Here is a 22864-nt window from a genome sequence, read left to right on the forward strand (position 1 = left end):
GTCAAAAATGTTGAAAGATGTAATAATTGCATTGCTGTTTTCAAGCTCCTGCAGACCTAGCAGGGTGGCTCGGTGAGGAAGAGTTTCAGCTGTTGTCTTCTTTTAGTCTGTGGTCACGCTTGCATAAAAGGTTGTCGCCATCCTGTATATTAGAGTAGATAAATCCTCCTGTAAACTCTGCTGCATACAGTCATTGACCTCCAGGGGGAAAATGTCTGATGCATGGAGATCTCTTCCTCTTCAAGGTTTCTTGTCATAGTAACTTGTGGTGCACCCTATTGTATGCAGTGTATTTCCCTCTATACAAAAAAGGACCTATCAGTTTATTTACTTTTTTTTACCACCTTCAGAGGGGATAACGAATGCAAAAATACTGTAATGTGTAATTCAGATTTATAAACTGTTAAGCCACAAAAATCATTAATGTAATCATCCCTTACATTTTGTTACTACTGTGCTTATGCTCTAATTTCATGTATGCAAACTGGAAATGTTTTGCTTATTTTTTTTAATCAGAATTTTCTATTGCCATATTTTCTGACTATAAAACTTTTTATATATAATAAACATAGCATCCTCCTAAAATATTCTGCGCATCTTCTAGTTCACAGTCAGGGAAGGCTATCAGTGCCAAACCTCCCTAACTGCATTCTTAAAATCTGGAGCTATACAGCGACTTTGGCCATGACCCTTGACGCTCGACTAACGTTCTCTACATCGCAGCGCAATACAACTGGATGTGATCGCATATTGACCCCGAGGGTATTGCGACCATGACAAGCAAGTTGCAAGAAGTCCAACCTGGTTACATTTTTTTATCCCCACCCACCCCCGAGGCAGAAGCCAGCCCCCTGAATTTCGTGGAGCTGCTCCTATATTGGATACACATGAAATGCCCTCCTTATTAGACCAGTTTTGTGCGTTGTAATGAAAGGCACTGTAAATCCGTGCAGCACTGCTTGACATACAATGTGTAATAGCCATTCTTTATAGAGTGCGATCTGGAGCAGCTTCTGCTAAAGTGTACAACTTGTGGGGTTTCTACTCACTTGGATGCTTTGGGAGGTAAACTGGAGGCATGTTCCTTTAAATGTACATGTCGGTTTATTGCTTCATAAACCCAGCAAAAGGAAAACAAACAGCCTTTTGTGCAGGCAAAACAAAGTAAAGAGTCCTTAATGCAGAGTCTCTGGTTAGCCAGTCCTGTGGGCACACAGGCTGGATAGCATTCAGCTCTCTGGCTCAGTCTGGATACAACAACACACAGGAGGCCTTCTCCCTCCAAACACAGACCATGTGCCAAACAACGGCCTCCATTTTATAGGTTGTTAACCAAACCCAGAGGTGAGGTATGTGGGTAGCTGGACCCGCCCATCTCTCCAAGCTACCCATAACCCAGTCCCAGGTGCACCAATCAGTACTTACATGCGTGAGAGAAACACTCTGGGTTACATCACATTGGACAGCCATCACTGTGATGCATACCTCCCGTTCACTATGCGTCCGTTAGCCACCTTATAAACTGGATAAATAAGAAGTGTAAGTGGTATAAATCAAAGGCATTACACATGTAACACCAAGCTCAGAGCTGATAACACAATAAATCTTCTCTTGCTCTTTATGAACTTGGTTATAATGACGAATGTAAACTCTATTGGGACTCTGGTGTTATGTCATTGTTGGGGACAGTATATGACGCCTTTATTTTTTGTTTCAACCACCCCTTCCCCCAATATACTGTGTACTGGACCAACAGGTGTGACTCCCTACTTCTATCGCCACTTTGGAATAAAGCATTACCCCGCAGGCACAACCCTAGAGCACCATCGTTGGTGAAATTAATCCCTCCACATCTTTGTCACCAGGAAAGTATTAAAGTATTATGAAAATGTAGTATGAAATATTTTCTTTCCCTGTTTTCTGTTGCCTAAACCTGGGGGCGTCTTATGGTCCAAAAAATACGGTAATCGCGATGTATATTGTCAAGTGGTTTTATGAAATGCATTTGTTTATATATCCAGCAGTCTTATCGATAGCTCATAAAACTGGGTATTTCATCTTATATGTTCTTTATTCTAAATTATTACAGATTGTGAAGCTAAGTGGCTTTGTATGTGAAACCTTATAAGAGTAAAAGTAGCTATGATTAAAGGGATTGTCCACTGCTTGGAGAACCTTCTTCTAAATGTAGTCACCCATGTAAAATTAGTTTTCCTATTCCTCTCTGGCACCAGATCTCGCGGCGCTCCTCTGACATGAGATGGGCTTGCACTATTCACACTTCCCTCTGATGAAACTTTGATGTTCGAGGGAAGTTTGAGCTCTGTAGCCTATGATTGGCTGCAGCACTCCCATAAAATTGCGGTGTCATGTGAGCAGTGCGAAACCCGGCGCTGACATCACTGGAATGGCATCTTTGTAGGAGATTAGTTTAATGTTTTCTTATTTTACATGTGACTCTACAGCATTTAACAAAGGGTTATCAAAGTAGTGGAGAAATCCCTTTAATTTTCAACTAAATAATTCAGAAGTGTATCAAACGTGGTGGTAATGCGTCATGTGTATCATTCTGCACCATACAGTCATAATATTAATACCACTGACCGGTAAAGGAAATATAATTTTGTTGATCTGTAAAGTGGGTAAGCCTAAGGATCTGAGCCAGATAAGGCCATCCTGTGATGACAGCTGGGTGAGCGCAGCTCTGAAGCAGCAGATCTTGTGTGGGGCTCCCAGTATGCAAGGGTTAGCACCTACCCAAAATGGTTCAAGGAGATACAACCGAGTTGTTTAGCCGTCACCTGTCCACTACAAGGAGTGCCTACAAGGGACTTGTCAGCATCAGAAATTTCCCATTAGATCATGGGAAGATGGTGGCCGAGTCTGATCACTTACTTTCTGACTCTGTTCATCACGTACAGTACTGTTCAAGCGTTTTAGACAAGTGTAAGAAAAAAAAATCTGTAAAGAATGCTTTCAAATATTCAAAGTTTTCATATTTTATTTTTATCAATTAACTAACAAAATGCAAAGTGAACAAAAGAGAAATCTAAATCAAATCAATATTTGGTTGTGACCGTTCTTTGCCTTCAAAACCTCATCAAAGTATTAATTCTTCGGGGTACACTTAAACAGAGTTTTTGAAGTAAGTCGCCAGGGAATTTGTTCCAAACATCTTGGAGAACTAACTACAGATCTTCTGTGGATGTCGCTTGTGCAAATCCTTCTGTCTCTTCATGATGATATTGAGATCAGGGCTCTGTGGGGCCATATCATCATGTCCCAGAACTCCTTGTTGTTCTTTACGCTGTAGATTGTTCTTAATGATGTTGGCTGTGTATTTGGAGTCGTCACATCCCGGACTCCTTGTCTTTCTTTACGCTGAGGATGGTTCTTAATTACGTCGGCTGTTTTGGGTCGTCATGTCCAGGACTCTTGTAGCTGATCAGATGCCTCCTTCATTGCACTACATGATGGATAAAGTATCTACCAAGATTTCTCAGCATTGAGGACACAAAAAAATTAACAAAATTCAGGACCGTACATGCAGTGGTCGGCCAAGGAAACTTAGTGCAGCAGATGGAAGACACATGATGCTTACTTCTCTTTGAAATTGGATGATGTCCGGCAGTGCCATCAGCTCAGAAAAGGCAACAACTAGTGGAACCCAGCTACACCCATCCACTGTTTGAAAAGTCTCACCAAAAATGGTCTTAATCGAAAAATTGCAGCAAAGGAAACCATAACTTTCGACATGAAAACAAGTCCAAGCAACTCAACTATGCACACAAACGCTGAAGAGCAGGCTGTCAGTCATAGTTCAGGGAAGTGATTAAAGCTTGCTGCACCACCTATATGACTGATAGCGAAGCACCTACAGGGAGGACAAGTTAATTTTCTTCTTGTAGCTGCTCTTCTAGTAAGGCATGCAGGCAGGATTTTAATGCGCTTTGCCTGCAGATTAACTCCCCCATTTATCTCCAGGACATGACAGGTTCCTTATAAAGTTTTTATCTTCCCCTTGTGGTGAAATAAATTGTTTCAATGACCAGCAATTGTATGCCCTCTACTATAAGCAGTGCCATTACTTATGAGGCAGTGTGTATTTTGTTTTAGGGAAGCCCTTTGATGTTTTGACAAGTCTTAGCAGTAATCGTCATTAACTTTTTACCATTCGTTACATCCATTTTGCATGTACGTCATACTTCTCGCTCATTTCACAAATCAAAGTACATAGAAATGTTTAAAGGGAACCTGCCAATCAATTCACGCTGCTCAAACTACTGGCAGCATGAATCCGAGCCTGGCTGCACAAGTGCATGCAAGTATATGGTTTCTCTGAAGCGCCCCGATGCTTGAACGGCCAGGCGATGACTATAGTTAGAGGCATGACTAGTCCGATTCCGCCCCAGGCCGGCTTCTTCCCTCAATATTCTAGTTGATTGACAGGTTTCTTCCTTGTGTGTGCAATGCTGTGACATTTCAGAGACCAAACATACTTGGCTGCAATTGTGAAAAGTTTAGGCAGCATTAATCAAATTACAGGTTCTCTTTTTAAGTTATAGGTCAAAAATATTACATCGTCATTTTTTTAAAATCAGGAGAATGATCCAATATCGCGTGCCTGTGAGTGGCAAAAGTATGTGAACCTTTGCTTTCAGTATCTGGTGTGATGCTCTTGAGCACCAATACTTGCATCTAAGTAAGGCTGAGTTCACACGATGCGTTTTTAATGCGTTTCCGCGGCGTTTTTGCAGCTGCGGAAACGCATTAAAAACGCATGGTAGAAGGGAAGCAATGTTCCCCAATTGAAATCCGCATGTGCTGTGCCCATGATGCGGATTTTTCCGCAGCGTAAATGCTGCGCTCAAAAATCCACAGCATGTCAATTTTGCGTAAACGCGGCGTTTTCGCCGCCATTGACTTGCATTAGAACGCGCCAATTCCGCAAGACTGCATCTGTACTTGCGTTATTGGCGCGTTCTAATATGCGGATGGTACCCGAGTGTGGAGAAGATGAGACTCTCATCCACACCCAGGTACCATAAAAAAGCTGTAAAAAAAGAATAAAATAAAAAATAAATGTATACTTAACTTCTGTCGGCCCGCGCAGCGCTCCTGCTTGGTTCCCGGCACTTTGCAGTGAGTTGAAGGACCTGCGCTGACGTCTGAGTCATGTGACGGGTCACGCGGCGCTGACGTTGGCAGGTCTTTCAATTCAATGTTGCCGGCAAGGGAGAACGGAGTGTAAAGCAGGACACCGGGGGCCATCGGAGGGTAAAGTATACATTTATTTTTTATTTTTACCATTCTCTCAGGTCACACTATATAAATCCATGCTGTTTGTATGGATTTATATAGTGTGACCTAGTTGTCACAAGCATTTTCCAAGTGATGCTAAAATCGCCTGGAAAGCGCTTGTGAATCCGCATGTATTCCGCAGGAAAAATGCATGCACAATCTGCATGCGTTTTTTATGCCAGGGAGATGCAGAAATGATGCAGAAATTTTCTGCTTCATTTCTGCATCGTGTGCACATACCCTTATACTAAGTTTCCGGTAATTGTTTAGTCCTGCACATTGGCTTGGAGGAATTTTAGCCCATTCCTCCCTACAAAACCGCTTCAGTTCTAATATGTTGGCAGGTTTTTGCCCGTTAACTGCTTGCTTCAGGTCCTTCCACAACATTCCTAAAGTACTAAGGTCAGGGCTTTGACTTGGAGCTTTTATTCTTTGATTCATTAAAGGTGTTGTCCACTGCTAGGGCAAACCCCCTTCTCAATCTGAGTGTTTGCCCCCTTTTAAAATGAAAACACTTATACTCTCCTCCCGTGTCGGCGCCGCTCAAGTGTTGTTGGCACTCGCTCTCCCGGTGCTCACTGCGCCCAATCAGCGTGGGCTTCACTTTCCACACCTCCAGACAAATAAGTAATAAAGAGGAAGCCAGAGCTGCGGCTGGCCGCTCCTAGTAGTGGACAACTTTTCTTAATGATGGCAAGCCAGCCTGGCTTAGATGTAGCCAAACTGACCCATACTATCCTACCACACAGGATAGGATACAGATGACTTCAGGTTTTTATGCTGTAAGGGTATATGAACATGTTGAGGATTTTGTGTGCAGAAATTTCTGCACCATGTCTGCATCTCTTGACAGGAAAACACTGCCTCAAAAACGTTGCGTTTTTTTCAGTGCATTAGATGGGTGAGAAACGCAGGCAAAAACGCACAGAGAATTGACATCCTGCAGGTCAAAAATACTCGACGTGTGCATGACGCTTCAGATTTCTCATTCACTCTGCTGGCATCAAGTTTTGCTTCAGTTTTGCTAGCAAAAATGAATCAAACTGCAACGTGTGCACACAGCCTAATCCAGTTTTGTTTTTGTTTTTTTCCTTTATCTCCAGACATAACTGTTCTCAGTTAAACCAAACAATTTGGGTCTTATACTTCCACAAAACATTGCTTTAATAACCTTCTGGCTTGTCCAGGTGATATTTAGCAAACTGCAGACAGGCAACAATGTTCATTTTGGAGAGCAGTGGCTTTTTCTTTGCAATCCTGCCATGTTCACCATTGTTGTTCAGTGTTCTCCTGATGGTGGACTCGAGAACATTAATGGTTAATGTGAGAGAGGCCTTTAATTGCTTAGAGGTCACCTTTAGGTATCTTTGTGACCTCCTGGACTAGTATACACCTTGATTTTAGAGTGATCTTTGCCGCTTCACCACTCCTGGGGAGGGCAACAATGAATATACTCCATTTGTACTCAATCTGTTTGACTGGATTAGTGAGGTTCAAACACTTTTGAAGATGTGTTTTGTAACCCTTTCCAGCTTCAATAAGCATAATTTTATCTGAGATCCTCAAAAATTTTGTCGGTCTGTTCCATGATACACGTCCACAAATGTTGTGAAGATCAGACATTAATAGATCCCTGTTCTTAAATAGATTGAAATGAAAACACCAGACTCTAATGTTACCTTCAAATTATCTGCTGATCCACAAGATGTGATATTTTTGCCACTTGGACATGATATCAGATCATTTTCTGTGATAAAAAAAAAATTTACAGTCTAATATTTTTGACTCCTTTGCTTGGTTTGGTAATCATTTACCTGCTTGTATGGCTTCAGTGAAAATCTTATAATTTTCCACAGCACTTTTGGGAAAGCTGCAGATGTAGAACACAAAGCTCCATGGTCAGAATGAGGCTAAAAGAGTTTCCATCTGGCCTTTGCCGGGTTGGAAAATGTCAGTATGCCATAGAAAAGGGGCATTGAATAGTCTAATAGGCCATATCAAGTATCCAAACCTTTAGTAAGTGTGTATTCACATGAACATATTTTATGTTCCATGTTTAGGCCCACAATGCTCAGCTCTTGACCCATGGGTCTCTTGACACAAACTAATAGCTTGTTGGCTATGAGGCTTTTAGCTCAGGTTGGGTCCGCTATTGTAAATGCTGTCGGGTGAATTCAGCCTTACAGGCAAGTTTTATCATTTTCACCCTAGAGCAAGACCATAACCATTAAAAATCTTATACCTGGGAAACCTCTTTAGAAAGAAACGGTCATTAGTATATTTAGACCCCAGATTAAAGGTGTCATCCACTGCTAGGACGATACCTTCTCACTCTGTATTTTGTCCCCATTAAAATAATAACACTCATACACTCCTCGTGTGCCGATGCCGTTCCCAGCGGTGTCGGCACTTGCACTCCAGGGCTGTCATGAGGTTGATATGACATGTGAGCCATGCTCCCAATTAGCGCTGGCATCACTGTCCCCGCCTTCGGACATATTATTAATCATGAGGAAGTGAGAGCTGCGGCTTGCCATTCACTTTCTCTTGATTACATACATGTCCGTAAGTAGGTATATTGATTCCTGCGCTGATTGGCCACAGGGCTCACGTGCGCATCGGGAAGGAAAGTGCCAACAACGCTGTAGTGTTGCCGGCACAGTAGATATGAGTGTTTTTATTTGAAACTTTCAGCGTGAGAAGGGGCATGTGTGTAAAGACCCTTTAATGCGTATGAAATCCACACTTTGCTTGTAGTATTATGTTGTGTAATTGTAGAGAAATCGAGCCTTGACATTTTAATCACAAGTGCAATGGGCGGCTCGCACTTCCAGGTCTCCTGTTCTCCCATTTGCCCGCCCGCCAACAATCTCTGGAGGTCAGCTCACTCTTCCCTCTGTGACCTGCCTCCTCTGCCAGAGTTTCTGCACATGAACCGTCATTGCCCGGGGTCATCTCTTCATTCGGCAGTACATCGCCCTATGTAAAGGTGCTGCTGACGTTTGTGCTTTGTGGGAGCAAAATCCTTAACCATGTTTTGTCCTCATACTGTTTGGTATCAGTTTTTGTTAGGTACAAAATGTTGCTGTGTAAACAAACCTTAAAGAGGTTGTCCACTACTCTAGAGAATGCACCCATCGATTTAAAAGGTGGAAATAAGATTTTTTAAGTACCTTGTGTTGCGACTCTTGCCTGTGAGTGATGCTATTGCTAACTGCTCACCAGGCATCACATGACCCGGCTGCAGCTGGCTCTGACATCTGCTGATGTCATGTCAAGTTCTGGATGCAGCCAGGTGTGACCCAGTGACGCGCGCCCCCCTGATTGATGGGCTGTGGGCGGGGTTTCCCTCTCCTCTGCTTTCGTTGGGAAAGCGCAGTGGATGCTGGGCTGTGACGTGTGGTGAAACCCCGCCCACAGCCCATCAATCAGGGGTGCGCATCACTGGGTCACGCCTGGTTGCATCCGGAACTTGATGTGACATCAGCGGATGCCACAGCCGGGTCACATGATTCCTGGTGAGCAGTCAGCATTAGCGCCACTCACAGGCAAGAATCACAACACAAGGTACTTTCAAAAAATCTTATTTCCACCTTTTAAATCGACGGGGGCATTTTCTATAGTAGTGGACAACTTCTTTACGTTTTTTTACATTTGATCATACCATCCAAATAAGTTATCTTCTAAATTAAGAACTGACGAGAAGAGTCACCAATGCATGTAATTTTTATTTTCTAATATACAGATTTTACAAACTAATTCCAAATAATGGCAAAAAGTGTGTGACTTGCCAAATGTGTCTGTATCTGAAATCAAGTGATTTTGTGTGTGGTAAAACAAGTTTAATTATAATTTTTTAAGATTCACACAATGAGAATTCTGAAGAAGAGGAAGCCGACAAGGCGAGGGGAAGAAAACATGGGAAAAAAGGCAAACAAAAGGAAAGCCACAATCTAACAGCTTTAATGGCTACATAACATCGATATCCCAAATCTTATCTGGACTTTAGTTCGCTAGTGCTACCTTAAGAACTGTAACGTGTATTTTATTGTGTTGCGTTTTTTTTTTAAAATGAGTAAATGTGTTACTATTGTGACTAAGCGTTTTCACATGTACTTGTAAATTGATAATAAAAACATGGGAAGCATATTTTTTTTTTTTTGACTCTTAGCATTTTACAGGCTGAAAATAATTAGTATCTCAAGTCTTAGGCGGCATCCAAATGCCTGTGTTTCACAATCCCATTGCGGATCCCAGCCCCTAGACCAAATGCAGGTGTCCTGGCATGAACCAACAGCCTCATAAGCATAAAACAAACTTCCTGAATTAAGCCTTAAGACAACCCCCACCTTCCCCCAAACCCATGCCGATAGATATCTATCAGATGAACGATGCTGTTCTGCTCTCTATGAGAGAACCACTGTCGGACTCCACTGGCGACTGTTTTGCTTAGGGAAAAAAAAAAAAAAAACATCAGTCCAAAATTTGACGTGGATCCTTCATTCCTCCGACATAATCTGTCGAAGACGTATAGGTGAAACTGTCTGCAAGTATGGTCAGTGTTGGGTCTATTGTTTATGGGGCCTTTAGTTTGTAAATATGCTAGCATTTTAAAGCTGTTCTCCAAGAATGTATTGAAATGGCCCAAGTCACGTGTCAGGACGGGCTGCAGTCTAAAGAAACACAACTCCTCACACCTGTGTCTCAACTGACAGAGGAGCTGTAACGTTATCACACATACCGGAGCTGGCGGAGAAGTGTGTTAACAGGAGAAAAAATAAATTTTCTTTACTGAGTTAATGTTGGGGAAAAAATTCTTTGTGCTCAGTCAGTCGAGAAGATTTATTTCTTGTGATGTCACAGGTCGTCTCTTCTTGCGGGATAAACTATACTTTTCATGGATAAATACATACAGGCATATCGCTCTGGAATACCACTGTCCTTTTGACACCGTTCATCAAAAGAAATGGTTTAAAAAAAAAAAAAAGATAGTGTGAGTGTACTGGAAGACCGAAACTTAACGCTATCAACATGTGGATTGTAAATAGCATTAATCTGGTTTTCTTTTCTGTTTGCGTCTGAAATGCTGCCGTATATAAAGTACATTTTAATACTACAGAGAGAGCCTCATGGTGCATGCTTCACTTTTAATTTTTCTTTCTTGAAATTTGCACCTAGTTAAAGTGATTTTAGGAATTATCCATATCATAAAGACCCTGTCTTGTTCACTGTATGTATCACCTATCTTGCAAAAGTAAAATCTATCCGTAAGAAGCCTCTGTGGACATAAAAAAAAACCCTAATGCCTTCTTGTATTTTTCTCTTAATGTTGAGATGTCTCCTCCTTATTCAGGGAGTTCAGGATATTTCCAGGCTACAATTTTATTCTACAGCACTGTGGTAAAAAAATTTACATTGCAAAATACCTCCCATGTCGACTGTTAAGTTATCAAAGTATTAAGGAAAAAGGAAAGTAATTCAGCAAAACAAACTATTTTACTTTTTAAAACATTTCATATCTAAACGACCACACTTTTGATTTACCTGTTTTGTCTTCACATGAATCATTGAGAAGGTGTTTAACTTCTTGCAAACCACCTTACATCCTAAAATGTCTTTCTGGTCTGTGTAATAACTCTGTAGCGGTGAGGATATAAAAACTGGATCCATTTTTACTTTATAAAGTTTAACCATTTCTAAGTAGCAAAAAAACAAAAGGCACATTTATCACAATAATCAAGACGCGACTTCATAAGTTTTGTAATTTTATTTTTATTTAAGGGAGTGACAAAGCACTTTTGCTATCATATCTATCTAATATATCTATCTATAATATGTGTGTGTGTATGTATGTATATATATATTAATAATATTTTGATACTGTAAAAGATATTCCGTGTGTGGAGTTAGAGAATATAGCCTTTGCCTCTGGTCTTCCGTTGTTACCAAACCACTGAATGCATCATCTAATATATCATCTAATATATGAAATACATCATCTAATGGGTCGTGAGGTTCTCATTTTAATTACAGGAAAGAATAATGGAACGTCTGCTCACTAAATATTTGAAAAGACTCAGTTCACTCTATAGTACATATACTATGTATTTCTACATTTGCTTTTCTCACGATTTTCGTTGAGCTTTGTTATAATCGTTGTCCGATTACCATTTAATGTACATTTCTTTGTCCATTATAAAAATGCTGTTATTTAGTAGTAACAAAGGTTTTACTTTGAGCACAGTGAGACTGTTGTGTGTTTTGCAATATTCTAGCCAATTTTGGACTTGAATTTGATGTCTGTAAACTGCAAATTTTAAACCTAGAATCACATGTATTTCATACTAAATATTCCTTTTGTTTATCTATACCCCTGGAAACTTTCTGCAGTCAGAATGTAGATTTGTGCCTAGTAAAGCTATTTCAATATCCTACTGTTGTATAAAGGGAAATGGAATGGTCATATCAAAATGCTTTTGTTGTCAAACAGCACCTTTTTTTATATTATTTTTGTATTATTACTATTATAATTTAATCTTTATTTACAGCAAGCATTACTTTCGGCATTCGTTACTTGAGATTTGACTTTTTTTTTTTTTTCCCCTGCATGATGGCTCTAAAATACCATACTAAACAGTAATGTTACATAATCTTCCCCTACACATTTTTTTTAATTTAATTTTGATTAGGTTGACTACAAAAACTATGTTTATTTTCAGAGAGAACAGGATATGAGAATGGGTGATATGGGCGTTCGTGGAGCAATAAACATGGGAGGTAGGGATTTTTCCTAAAAATCCATTTTTATTTTTTGTCCACACAACCCATTATTTAACATTTTAGATTACACTGGCATTTTTTTAATACTTGTAATATTCTATTGTATTTCACTTTGTATTGTAGCAGAGTTTTCATTTTAATTAGTGTAAAAATAGCACTTTAAAATATTAGACTTCTTTGGTGGTTAGGCTTTGTTTCATTGTGATATAAATATATATACGTAATTTTTTTATGTCTTATTCTCTTGAATCTTTCATAAGATGTACTATTAACTGTGCTTTCATCCACAAAAATGAATAAACCAGGAGATATTGCTGCCTAGCATATTTCTGTACATTTACCATGTGTATAGCATGCATCTTAAATATTTAATCTTCCAGTTACTTGGTCATTTAAAATCCATATCTTGTTCAGGAAATATGTCAGGAATAATCAGACACAGATTAAAGTGTGGTTGTCAGTTAAACAAACTTTGCATAAATCAATAGTGCAAGCAAATGTAAGAAACTTTCTAATATATTACAATCAGACAGAGAAATCTGCTTATTTCTACATTTATGAGCCACTTCTTTCCCTCATCTGCTTCTGAAAACCAGCTGAAACCAATTAAGCTAGACACACTGAGCATAGTGGGTGTCAGGGTTACATAACCTATTATCCTGCTATAGCATTCAGAAAATGTATTTCACTTCAGTGCTGGATTCACAGCCACACAGCTCAGTACTTCTGTATGATGTCATCCATTATGATGCTGCTTCTCTGTGTGTTAGAGAGGGCGAGAAGCAGAGATCTGTCTCTGTACAGTGTATGAAAGATGACATAGCAGCTTTACCCACTAGCTCAGTGGTTTAGTTTCAGTGATACCTGAAAATTAGAGAGACATCCTGCTGAAGGGAAAACTGGTGAAAAATTCAGGGTAAAAGTCACATAACGGATAGAGGATGTGCTGTTACTTGAATACATACACACTGTGTTACAGTCTGCGATGCATGGACTGGCTGTTGGTCCTACCTACCCAAACTCAACAGCCTCCTAGGTTTATACAAGGCCATCCGTTTTGGGTCCACAGACCTTTGGCCATTCCGGATCCCAACAAACAGATGTGTGAAACCGGCCTAAGGTGGAGAAGAGCTTAACTAACTTAGAGGCTGCTCTTCTCCAAAAATGAAGATTCGCATTATAGAATTTAATATTAGAGGAGAACAGAACTCGGCTAAGTGCTTCTCATTCTTTGTTTTTGTAATTGATATTGGTCAAATCCCATAGATCAAACTGATCAAAGATACTGACATGAGTCTCTGACATCAAAAGTTTTTGATATTACAAATTACTTTTAATCCTTGGAACAAACTTAAATGGGTTGTTCCCTTTCAAATAATAGATTCAAAAATAACAAACTGCGCTGTACTAGAATTCTGGGGTTCACCGACCAGTCTCTACCGCTGCTCCCGGTGTCTGGCATTGGTTGTATCACAACGTCCCGGCAGCCAATCAATGAGCTCAGTGGCTCTGAAGAGGACATGCCGTCTACAATGGCAGAGCTGCTGAGCTCACTGATTGGCTGTCAACGTGATGTCAGCGCCTCAGTTAATGCAAGACACCGGGAGCAGTGGTGGAGACTTGCTGATGGACCCAGTGAAGGTGAGTACAGGGGGAATGGTTGATTTTTAAAACCTGAAACTGGGGCCGAATATTAAATGAAAGGGAATAACCCTTTTGAATTAGCTTTTTTTAATTAAAAAAATCATTTTGGTACCTTAGAATAGTGATCATTTTAAATTTTTTTTTTTTTTAATGATGTGTACCACCTAACATGTCTCTCAAAGTACCTCTATGGGTTTGTTCACATGTGGAATTTTTGCAGGTTTTTTTCTGCAACAAATACCAGAGTGTTGGCTGGAAAAACTCTGCATAAAATGTGCTTTTTGATACGTTTTTACTTGCCTTTATTTCCTATTCATTTGAACGGGTGAAAAACGCTGCAAAAACTCTAAAAGAATCGACATACTGCAGATTTAAAAAAAAGACGCAAGGGAAAAAAAACGCAGCAGAAAAAGCGCCACTTTTGAACATACCTTAAAACATACAGCTTTTCAGGAAGAAACGCTAAGCTCCTGGCTAACCATGTGCAAACAGAGCGGTTAATTTTGTGTTAAAGGGGTACTTCGGGAAGAGAGAATATTTTTATACTTTACTGGCTATAAAGATGAGATGCCCAGTACACTTCTATTCTCTTTAGAACACTTGTAATTCAGTGTGACAGGAGCTGCTCCTCAATGCTCCCCCCTCCTGTCTGGGACAATCCCTCATATAGCAGGGTAAAGCTCCTTGCTGTGAATAAAAGGCAGTCTGAGAAGGAGTAGCATTGACTGTCCTTGGCTTTTAGTAGCAGCAAGCCCCCTGATAATGTCTCCTTCACTGCAACAGAAGATGAGGTGGCGTGGCCTGCCCCTCCCTCTGGCTCCTAGTGGCAGCCAGCCACCTGATAATTTCTACTTCATTGCAGCACGAAATGAGGGGACATGACTGGGGCGTGGCTTCCCCCCCCCCCTCTGGCTTCTAATAGCATCCAGCCCCCTGATAATGTCTCCTTCACTGCAGCATGATGTGAGAGGGCGTGACTGGGGAGTGGCCTCGCCCCCCAGCTTCTTGTAGCCAATCTCCTGATAATGTCTCCTTCAATGCAGGGCTACTAGCAGGGTGCAGGCCATGCCCCCTCTTCTCAGGCTGGCTGTTATAGCTGAGAGCTTCACACTGTTCTGTGATGTATTGTCCCAGATGGGAGGGGGGGGCAGTGAGGAGCAGCTCCTGTCAAGCTGAATTACAAGTGTTTTAAAGATAACAAAAGTGCATTGCATCTCATCTTTATAGTTTGAGTTCGGGGACAGTGCAACATTTTTTTTTTATCTCCCCGGAGTACCCCTTTATTTCCCCTTTTCTGCTCAGTGCTTGGGTCAGGCAGAAGCTGTGCTCTTTGCCTCATGAGCTCTGCGTTTCAGATCTGCCTTTTTGCACAATCTGTTGATGCAGTGCCTATCATTTATAGAAAAATAAAATAACAGGTGCTCTTTAAAGGTAATATGTCAGCGGGTTTTTCCTATGTAATATGAGAGCAGTATGAGGTAGGGGCAGAGGCCCTGATTCCAGTGATGTGTAACATTCCTTTCTCTACTGCAGTTCTACCAGGTCTCTGAATGCTGAGCTCTGTATATCCCTGCTCACACTACTGATTGATGGCAGATTTCTGTGCACCCTGTGCATAGGCAGAAAGCTGCCAATCGGTAGTGGGATGTGGTTGGACTACCTGTCAGCAGGTCGAGTAGTTCTCTAGTCATAATCTCCTGCTGCTAAAATAGTGATTTAATAAGAATACAGCAAGCAGCCAAGTAAGTGATACATCATTGGAATCAGGGTCTCTGTCTCTACATTATGCTGCTCTCAGATTAGTTAGCAAAATTCTGGTGACTGATTTCCTTTAAAGTAAAAATATATGCTTCTACTAGTGTTCTGTATTTTCTATACTGCTTCTAGTTTTACTGAAACCCTTGGAATATTTTAATGTTCAATGGGCACAGCAGATAAAGAGAACATTTCTAAGTATAGATTGTTTTACGTAGATAACTATAGCCCAGCACCTGCTGGTAACCAAGGTCCTCCTCCTCCTCCTCCTCCACCAATGATGGGGATGAATATCAACAACCGAGCAACTGTCTCAAGCCCTTCAATGGGTCCTGGTCCTGCATTGGGCTCTGAAGGAGCTGCCAGCATTGGAGCAGCAATGATGCCAGATAATGGAACAGTGGTAATGTATTAGTAGCTTTTCTTATCAAAATGTGATTGTCATTGAACAAGATTATGGTTGGCTTATTTTATTGCATTTTTTTAGCCAGTTGCACTCTGGTATAAACCAACCTTCACCACTATTCACAGTGATGAATAGCCATAATGTATGACCTAATATTTATAGCATAAAGATTGAGAATATTTCTGGGTAATGGTGAACACATTAGTCATTGGTGTTTTTATTTTCATTCATAAAATGTGTTATTACAAAATAATTTAGTCTTTTTTTTTTTTCATGCGATCATAGTCTTTGCTCATGTTCTGTTTCGAACTTTTAATTTACTACCCCCCCAAAAAATATTCGCCGCCAACATGACCTAATCAGTAACTTTAAATAGGATTTATACATTGTAACTTCACATATTTTAGACCACTCTTTGGAAATTTATTATACAGTGAAAAATCTTTTCTTATTTTATTTGATTTTACATAACTTTTTGTAACTGCAGAAATGTCATATTTAGTGTATATATACATATATATACAGTACAGACCAAACGTTTGGACACACCTCATTTAAAGATTTTTCTGTATTTTCATGACTATGAAAATTGTACATTCACACTGAAGGCATCAAAACTATGAATTAACACATGTGGAATTATATACTTAACAAAAAAAGTGTGAAACAACTGAAAATATGTCTTATATTCTAGGTTCTTCATAGTAGCCACCTTTTGCTTTGATGACTGCTTTGCACACTCTTGGCATGCTCTTGATGAGCTTCAAGAGGTAGTCACCGGAAATGGTCTTCCAACAATCTTGAAGGAGTTCCCAGAGATGCTTAGCACTTGTTGGCCCTTTTGCCTTCACTCTGCGGTCCAGCTCACCACAAACCATCTCGATTTGGTTCAGGTCTGGTGACTGTGGAGGCCAGGTCATCTGGCGTAGCACCCCATCACTCTCCTGCTTGGTCAAATAGCCATTACACAGCCTGGAGGTGTTTTTGGGGTCATTGTCCTGTTGAAAAATAAATGATGGTCCAACTAAACGCAAACCTGATGGAATAGCATGCCGCTGCAAGATGCTGTGGTAGCCATGCTGGTTCAGTATGCCTTCAATTTTGAATAAATCCCCAACAGTGTCACCAGCAAAGCACCCCCACACCATCACACCTCCTCCATGCTTCATGGTGGGAACCAGGCATGTAGAGTCCATCCGTTCACCTTTTCTGCATCGCACAAAGACCCGGTGGTTGGAACCAAAGATCTCAAATTTGGACTCATCAGACCAAAGCACAGATTTCCACTGGTCTAATGTCCATTCCTTATGTTTTTTAGCCCAAAGAAGTCTCTTCTGCTTGTTGCCTGTCCTTAGCCGTGGTTTCCTAGCTGCTATTTTACCATGAAGGCCTGCTGCACAAAGTCTCCTCTTAACAGTTGTAGAGATGTGTCTGCTGCTAGAACTCTGCATGGCATTGACCTGGTCTCTAATCTGAGCTGTTGTTAACCTGCGATTTCTGAGGCTGGTGACTCGGATAAACTTATCCTCAGAAGCAGAGGTGACTCTTGGTCTTCCTTTCCTGGGGCAGTCCTCATGTGAGCCAGTTTCTTTGTAGCTCTTGATGGTTTTTGCAACTGTACTTGGGGACACTTTTAAAGTTTTCCCAATTTTTCGGACTGACTGACCTTCATTTCTTAAAGTAATGATGGCCTCTCGTTTTTCTTTACTTAGCTGCTTTTTTCTTGCCATAATACAAATTCTAACAGTCTATTCAGTAGGACTATCAGCTGTGTATCCACAGGTTTGTGGTGAGCTGGACCGCACAGTGAAGGCAAAAGAGCCAACAAGTGCTAAGCATCTCTGGGAACTCCTTCAAGATTGTTGGAAGACCATTTCCGGTGACTACCTTTTGAAGCTCCTCAAGAGAATGCCGAGAGTGTGCAAAGCAGTCATCAAAGCAAAAGGTGGCTACTTTGAAGAACCTAGAATATAAGACATATTTTCAGTTGTTTCACACTTTTTTGTTAAGTATATAATTCCACATGTGGTAATTCATAGTTTTGATGCCTTCAGTGTGAATGTACAATTTTCATAGTCATGAAAATACAGAAAAATCTGTAAATGAGGTGTGTCCAAACTTTTGGTCTGTACTGTATATTAGTACATATGTAAATCCTTAAGCACTTTAAAGTACCTTTTCAGCTTCTTTTTCAAATATATTTCCAAGGGCATAATAGATTTTCAGTATTAGAACGTAGTAAAGGGGTTGTGGCAAATTTGGACATTATTGCCTATCCATAAGATAGAGGATAACTGTCCCACTACTGATGGCCCCGAATTCTGGGACCTACACCGATCTGGAGAATCGGCTCGTCTTCCACCTTGTTCACAATGGGATCTTCAGAGGCCCATTCCCAGCAATCGGACGGGGTCCCAGCAATCGGACAGTTATTCCTTATGGATAGGTCATAACTTCCAAGCTTAGCATAACATCTTTTAAAATGATCTATTTTAACTACATTTTCTAATTTATGTTCAATTTACAAGAATAATAATAAAAAAAAATTCTTTAGTGATTTAGTAAAATATTGTTTTATGCATTGTCCGTGCTCTATTTTTCAACTTTGAAATATTCTTTAGCAAAAACATATTGACCTAAATAAATGTTTTTCTTGGGTTGGGGGGGGGGGGGTTACTTAATGTGTATATATATATATTTTTTTTTACTCCTTTATTTTCCTTGTTGCTTAAAAGGTTCTTGTACATGAGTGGTCTTAATTTACGAGTTTTTTTTTGTTTTGTTTTATGGCTGCATACTAATTTGCCTGAGCAAAGAATATAATCTAGTTAATTTTTTTTTTTTTTTAAAGTAATATCATTTTTTTTATATAATATATATATATTTTTACATGTAATATAGTTACTAATTTAGTTGCTCCTTTCTTCCCTCTATGTTCGACTCTCCTGGACTGTCTTCTGAACGTCATCACTGCGCTTTGTGAATATATCCAATAATAATGACAAATGTTAACTCTTTGGGACTGCACATTGACCGCAAATGTACTGTAGCGCAATGATAGATTCTCACAACCATCTCCATCCCAAATGGGGTCTCCCATGGTTAACAGAGCAGGAACCGAAGCTGCTCAGCCAGCAGTGGGTGGTGTAAATGCAGTTGGTGGTGGACCTGGTGGCTATAATAGAGGAAACCAAGGGGGAAACTTTGATGGATCTAACAAGCGTCGCCGTTACTAGTGCATCATTCCATCCCGATGAGAATGTTTAGTAGATAAATTCCAGTGGAATGCCTTCCTTTTTTATTTTTTAATTTCAACCTATTGTTTTGTCTTAACTCTAGCATTTGTAGAAAGTTCTTTTTGTTATGTAACTCATACCTATTGTGGTTTTTTTTTTGCTCTGATGAGATTTAACTTTGCCTCTTTGTGAAGGTTGAATGTTACCGTGATTTATTCTATTTGTAATAGTATTGTAAAACTTGCAGCTCATACGAACACAATAAAGTCTACACTTCCTTTGAATTGTTTAATAAAGCAATTTAAAAGGTAGAAATGTGGTGTCTAGATTAATATTCTCCTTATGAATGCTCTATAAATCCACTGCCCCTTCCTCTCCCCCTCCAACCCCATGTTTCAGTGGTTCTTTACAAATGAATATAGTATGGCTTATGAGTGATGAGTGATAAAAACGTGAAAGATTTTGTTTATTTTTTGAACGTGATTTTTCATCTTTATTAAGAAAGCTTCCTAAAAATTGTGCTTTCTGCCGCCTTCAACACATTGATTTGTGCAGCCTTTTTGACCAATACAAAACCCTTCCTTTTGTTCCGCATAACCTAAGGGTGGTTTCACACTGCATTCAGGCACCTGTTCAGTAGCTCCGTCTGGGCTCACATCCAAACCCCCCCATTTTGCTTTTAAAGTGATTGACGTCCCATCTCATACATTTATGTCTTATCTACAGGGTAGGATAGATGACACTTGCTCCTATCTTGGGAACAGGGGCCCGGCACACACCACAGTCAGTGGTGAGGTCACTATGCACCTCTCTCGCTGTTCATTCTTTTGAGATTTCCAAAAATGTAACAGTGGCAACGGGGGCTCGTTCTCGTGATTAGTTGCAGGATGGAGTGTATCCTACATTTACAATAAACGAATTACCATAAGTTTGAGATGGGAATACATTCTATAAATAAACATATCTTGAAATGGGTTGGCCCACAATCAACATTTATCACCTGAGATCGCTGAGGAACCTCCACCGATTGTGACAATAGAAATCCCATGTTCTCCTATGAATGGTGCTGTGGTCACGGATGGATAGTCTATGGGACGGATGGAGATGGCAGAAAGAGACTGATAAGGGGACATGTGACCATTATTATAAGTTAGACCCTTAGTTGTAGATCTCACCTATCCCATGGATGATTGATAAATGTACATGAACAACCCCTATAACAGTCCAACTACCACAGAACAATGTGTAATATGTGTATAGTCATCTTTGCTACAACTGTACGGCCAAGAAAATTGTCAGTTTTGTAGATGCTTATTAACATATTCAGATTTCACTGTCTCGTGAATTTTACTGGTATCTGAACTTTTGTGTTTCTAGTTTATGAATCAACACGATCCTTTTCTTGGAGTTGAAAATAAATTTCTTTGTTTCACATTGGAGTTTAAAAATGGGCAATTTTCCCCATGCATATTTAGGTTACCTTATGGACTATGACATATTTCAAATATGCACAAAAAAATGTAATTGTAAAATTTATTTTGCAAAACGTACTTGCATGAATGTGTTTTTCACCTAAGCAGTTACTCATGTAGCCTTATACCTCCGTATAATCAATGGAAGCATATTACCAAGTTTTATTATTTTATATTGCCAAAAATACCAAGTTATTTGTAGAGGACAGACGCCTTTTTTTTTTCTTTATTTAAAGGCCATATTCAGAATTGCATAGGTAACTTATTCACACTACATAGCGAATAAAATGTTGGTATGTAAATATGCTGCAATGTATTCACTCAAATGAATGTGACCAGTAAAAACTGCTAAAAATGTAAGGGATTTAATATCCGGGTCTAGTAGGCCAGAGTTACAGTGCTGATGCATTGTCAAATTTTAGTTAGGAGTGAGTGCTAGTGATATGGTTTTGGTCTGACTTAAAACTTCTGTTACGTCATTACTGCCACCGTTAGTGTTTCCACGAAAATAAGACCTACCTCTAGAATAAGCCATAGCCTGATTTTCCTGGATATTTTGAGTATGCTTGAAAAATAAGCCCGGCTTCAAAAATAAGTCCTGGGTAGTCAGGGCAGGCATAAGGGGTGGGGGAAACTGGGCAATATCTAAGGGTTTCCATGCATTTCTATTCTGAATTTAAGGCGACTTAAGGACTTTTGGTGATGTTATAGTCATGTGACCATGATGTCACCAAAGCTCCTTTAACTGTGGCAGTCTGGAAGAATTGAAGGGGAGACAGGCTGGTATGTACCGTGTGTGTGTATGTATGTGCAGTGTGTTTGTATATACGTGAGCATATACATATCTGTGTGCAGTGTGTCTATGATGACATGATTATATTTGAATAAATGTTTTCTTTTTGTTAGAGGATAAATGTGGATTGTGGTTCATGGCAAAGAATAAGACATCCCCTGAAAATATACCCATCTTTTGGAGCAAAAAAATATATAAAACACTGTCCTATTTTCGAGGAAACACTGTAGTACACAATGTACCATATGTAAAAGGGGAAAGAACCACAGATGACCTCCAAGTCACCAGTACAAACGTCAAATAATGTTCTGAATTAAATCTATGTGTTAACTTATTAAATTCTGTTCTCACACCAATGGCTTTTTTTATTATCATATGTAATCTTGTGGGGAAAAAAACAGTAATCTTGTTCAGCACTCAATTTTCAAATTTCCAAGTTAAAAAGAGCTTTATTGATGACGCCATGCCGTGACGAAGAACTATACATATTTCTAGGTTTGAAACGTGTAGGATTTTTTTTCTCAAGTTGATAAAATTTTAATGAATCAATATCATGTCTTATTTTTACTTGGAAATTTAAAGATTGAGTGCTGAACGAGAATTTTTTTCACATGTTCTCTTATCCTTACAACTGAGATTCAGTGTCCGTGTATATCTTGAGAGTTCAAAGCTTTTTTTTTTTTCATCAGGTGAGCTCAACATTTCTGTTTTTGTGAATGATCATATATAATATATGCTCCTCAACATTGAAATAGCAACCCCAAGAAAGAAAAAGTAGTGGAGTTACGAAAATCACAGGATCGATAGATGTGTTAATGAAATGCAAATTGTGAAAAAAATGTACGCAAAAATTTCAAAACTTCTTGATTCAAGATCAAGTATGAGCGCCATTCACACACTTGCACGCATTGGCTACTATCAATGAGGTCATTAATGTGACACCGGTCCTTTTTTATGGGATTATGGTGTGGGGTGGCATAATATACTGTAGCCGGACCCTCTAGTCTCTCAGGTACATAAAGAACTTAATGTTACATTTATTTGGCCATGAAACCAGTAGTACGACAATTTAACCAATGTGCTGCTGGAGCAGTTTTTCAATGCAACAAAGCTAAGCTACTTATTGTTCGTGCTACTGTGAGCAGCCTGCTTGGTGTAAACGTGCTACAGTGGCCTTCGGCATCTCTGGACTTGTCTCCAATCGAGCATATCTGGGATGTCATTGGTTGGCAATGGCAAAGAGAGCTGCCAGCAGAGGATCTTGATGATGTGCAAGTGCATTCAGTGCAGCTGAACATTTCACAGACAACTATTAATAACCTCATTGACATCAGCCAAGTTGTATAAGTGTGGGGATTTCTTTGTGACGCTCATACTCTATGCTCAATAATTCAAGATGTTTTGAAACTTATGTTTCCATTTTTTTTCATCGTTTGCATATCAATAACAGGTCTACCCATTCAGTGATTTCCATCTC

The 22864-nt window shown here is 39.8% G+C and overlaps 1 protein-coding gene across 1 annotated transcript in view; it reads left to right on the forward strand.

Annotated features, from left to right (window-relative positions):
• The window catches only part of PSPC1 (paraspeckle component 1), a 68560-nt gene extending 49123 nt beyond the window's left edge, over positions 1-19437 (forward strand). Inside the window, exons 7-9 of the mRNA XM_073662407.1 lie at positions 12021-12078; positions 15699-15883; positions 18937-19437. Of these exons, the coding sequence (XP_073518508.1) occupies positions 12021-12078; positions 15699-15883; positions 18937-19122 (429 nt within the window). The 3' untranslated portion in view covers positions 19123-19437. The remainder of the gene's footprint in view (positions 1-12020; positions 12079-15698; positions 15884-18936) is intronic.
• The last annotated feature ends 3427 nt before the right edge of the window (positions 19438-22864 follow it).

The sequence above is a fragment of the Phyllobates terribilis genome, unplaced genomic scaffold (genome assembly GCF_046119375.1).
Source record: "Phyllobates terribilis strain yellow unplaced genomic scaffold, ASM4611937v1 Scaffold_2__4_contigs__length_985480577, whole genome shotgun sequence".
In the NCBI taxonomy this organism is placed as follows: domain Eukaryota; kingdom Metazoa; phylum Chordata; class Amphibia; order Anura; family Dendrobatidae; genus Phyllobates; species Phyllobates terribilis.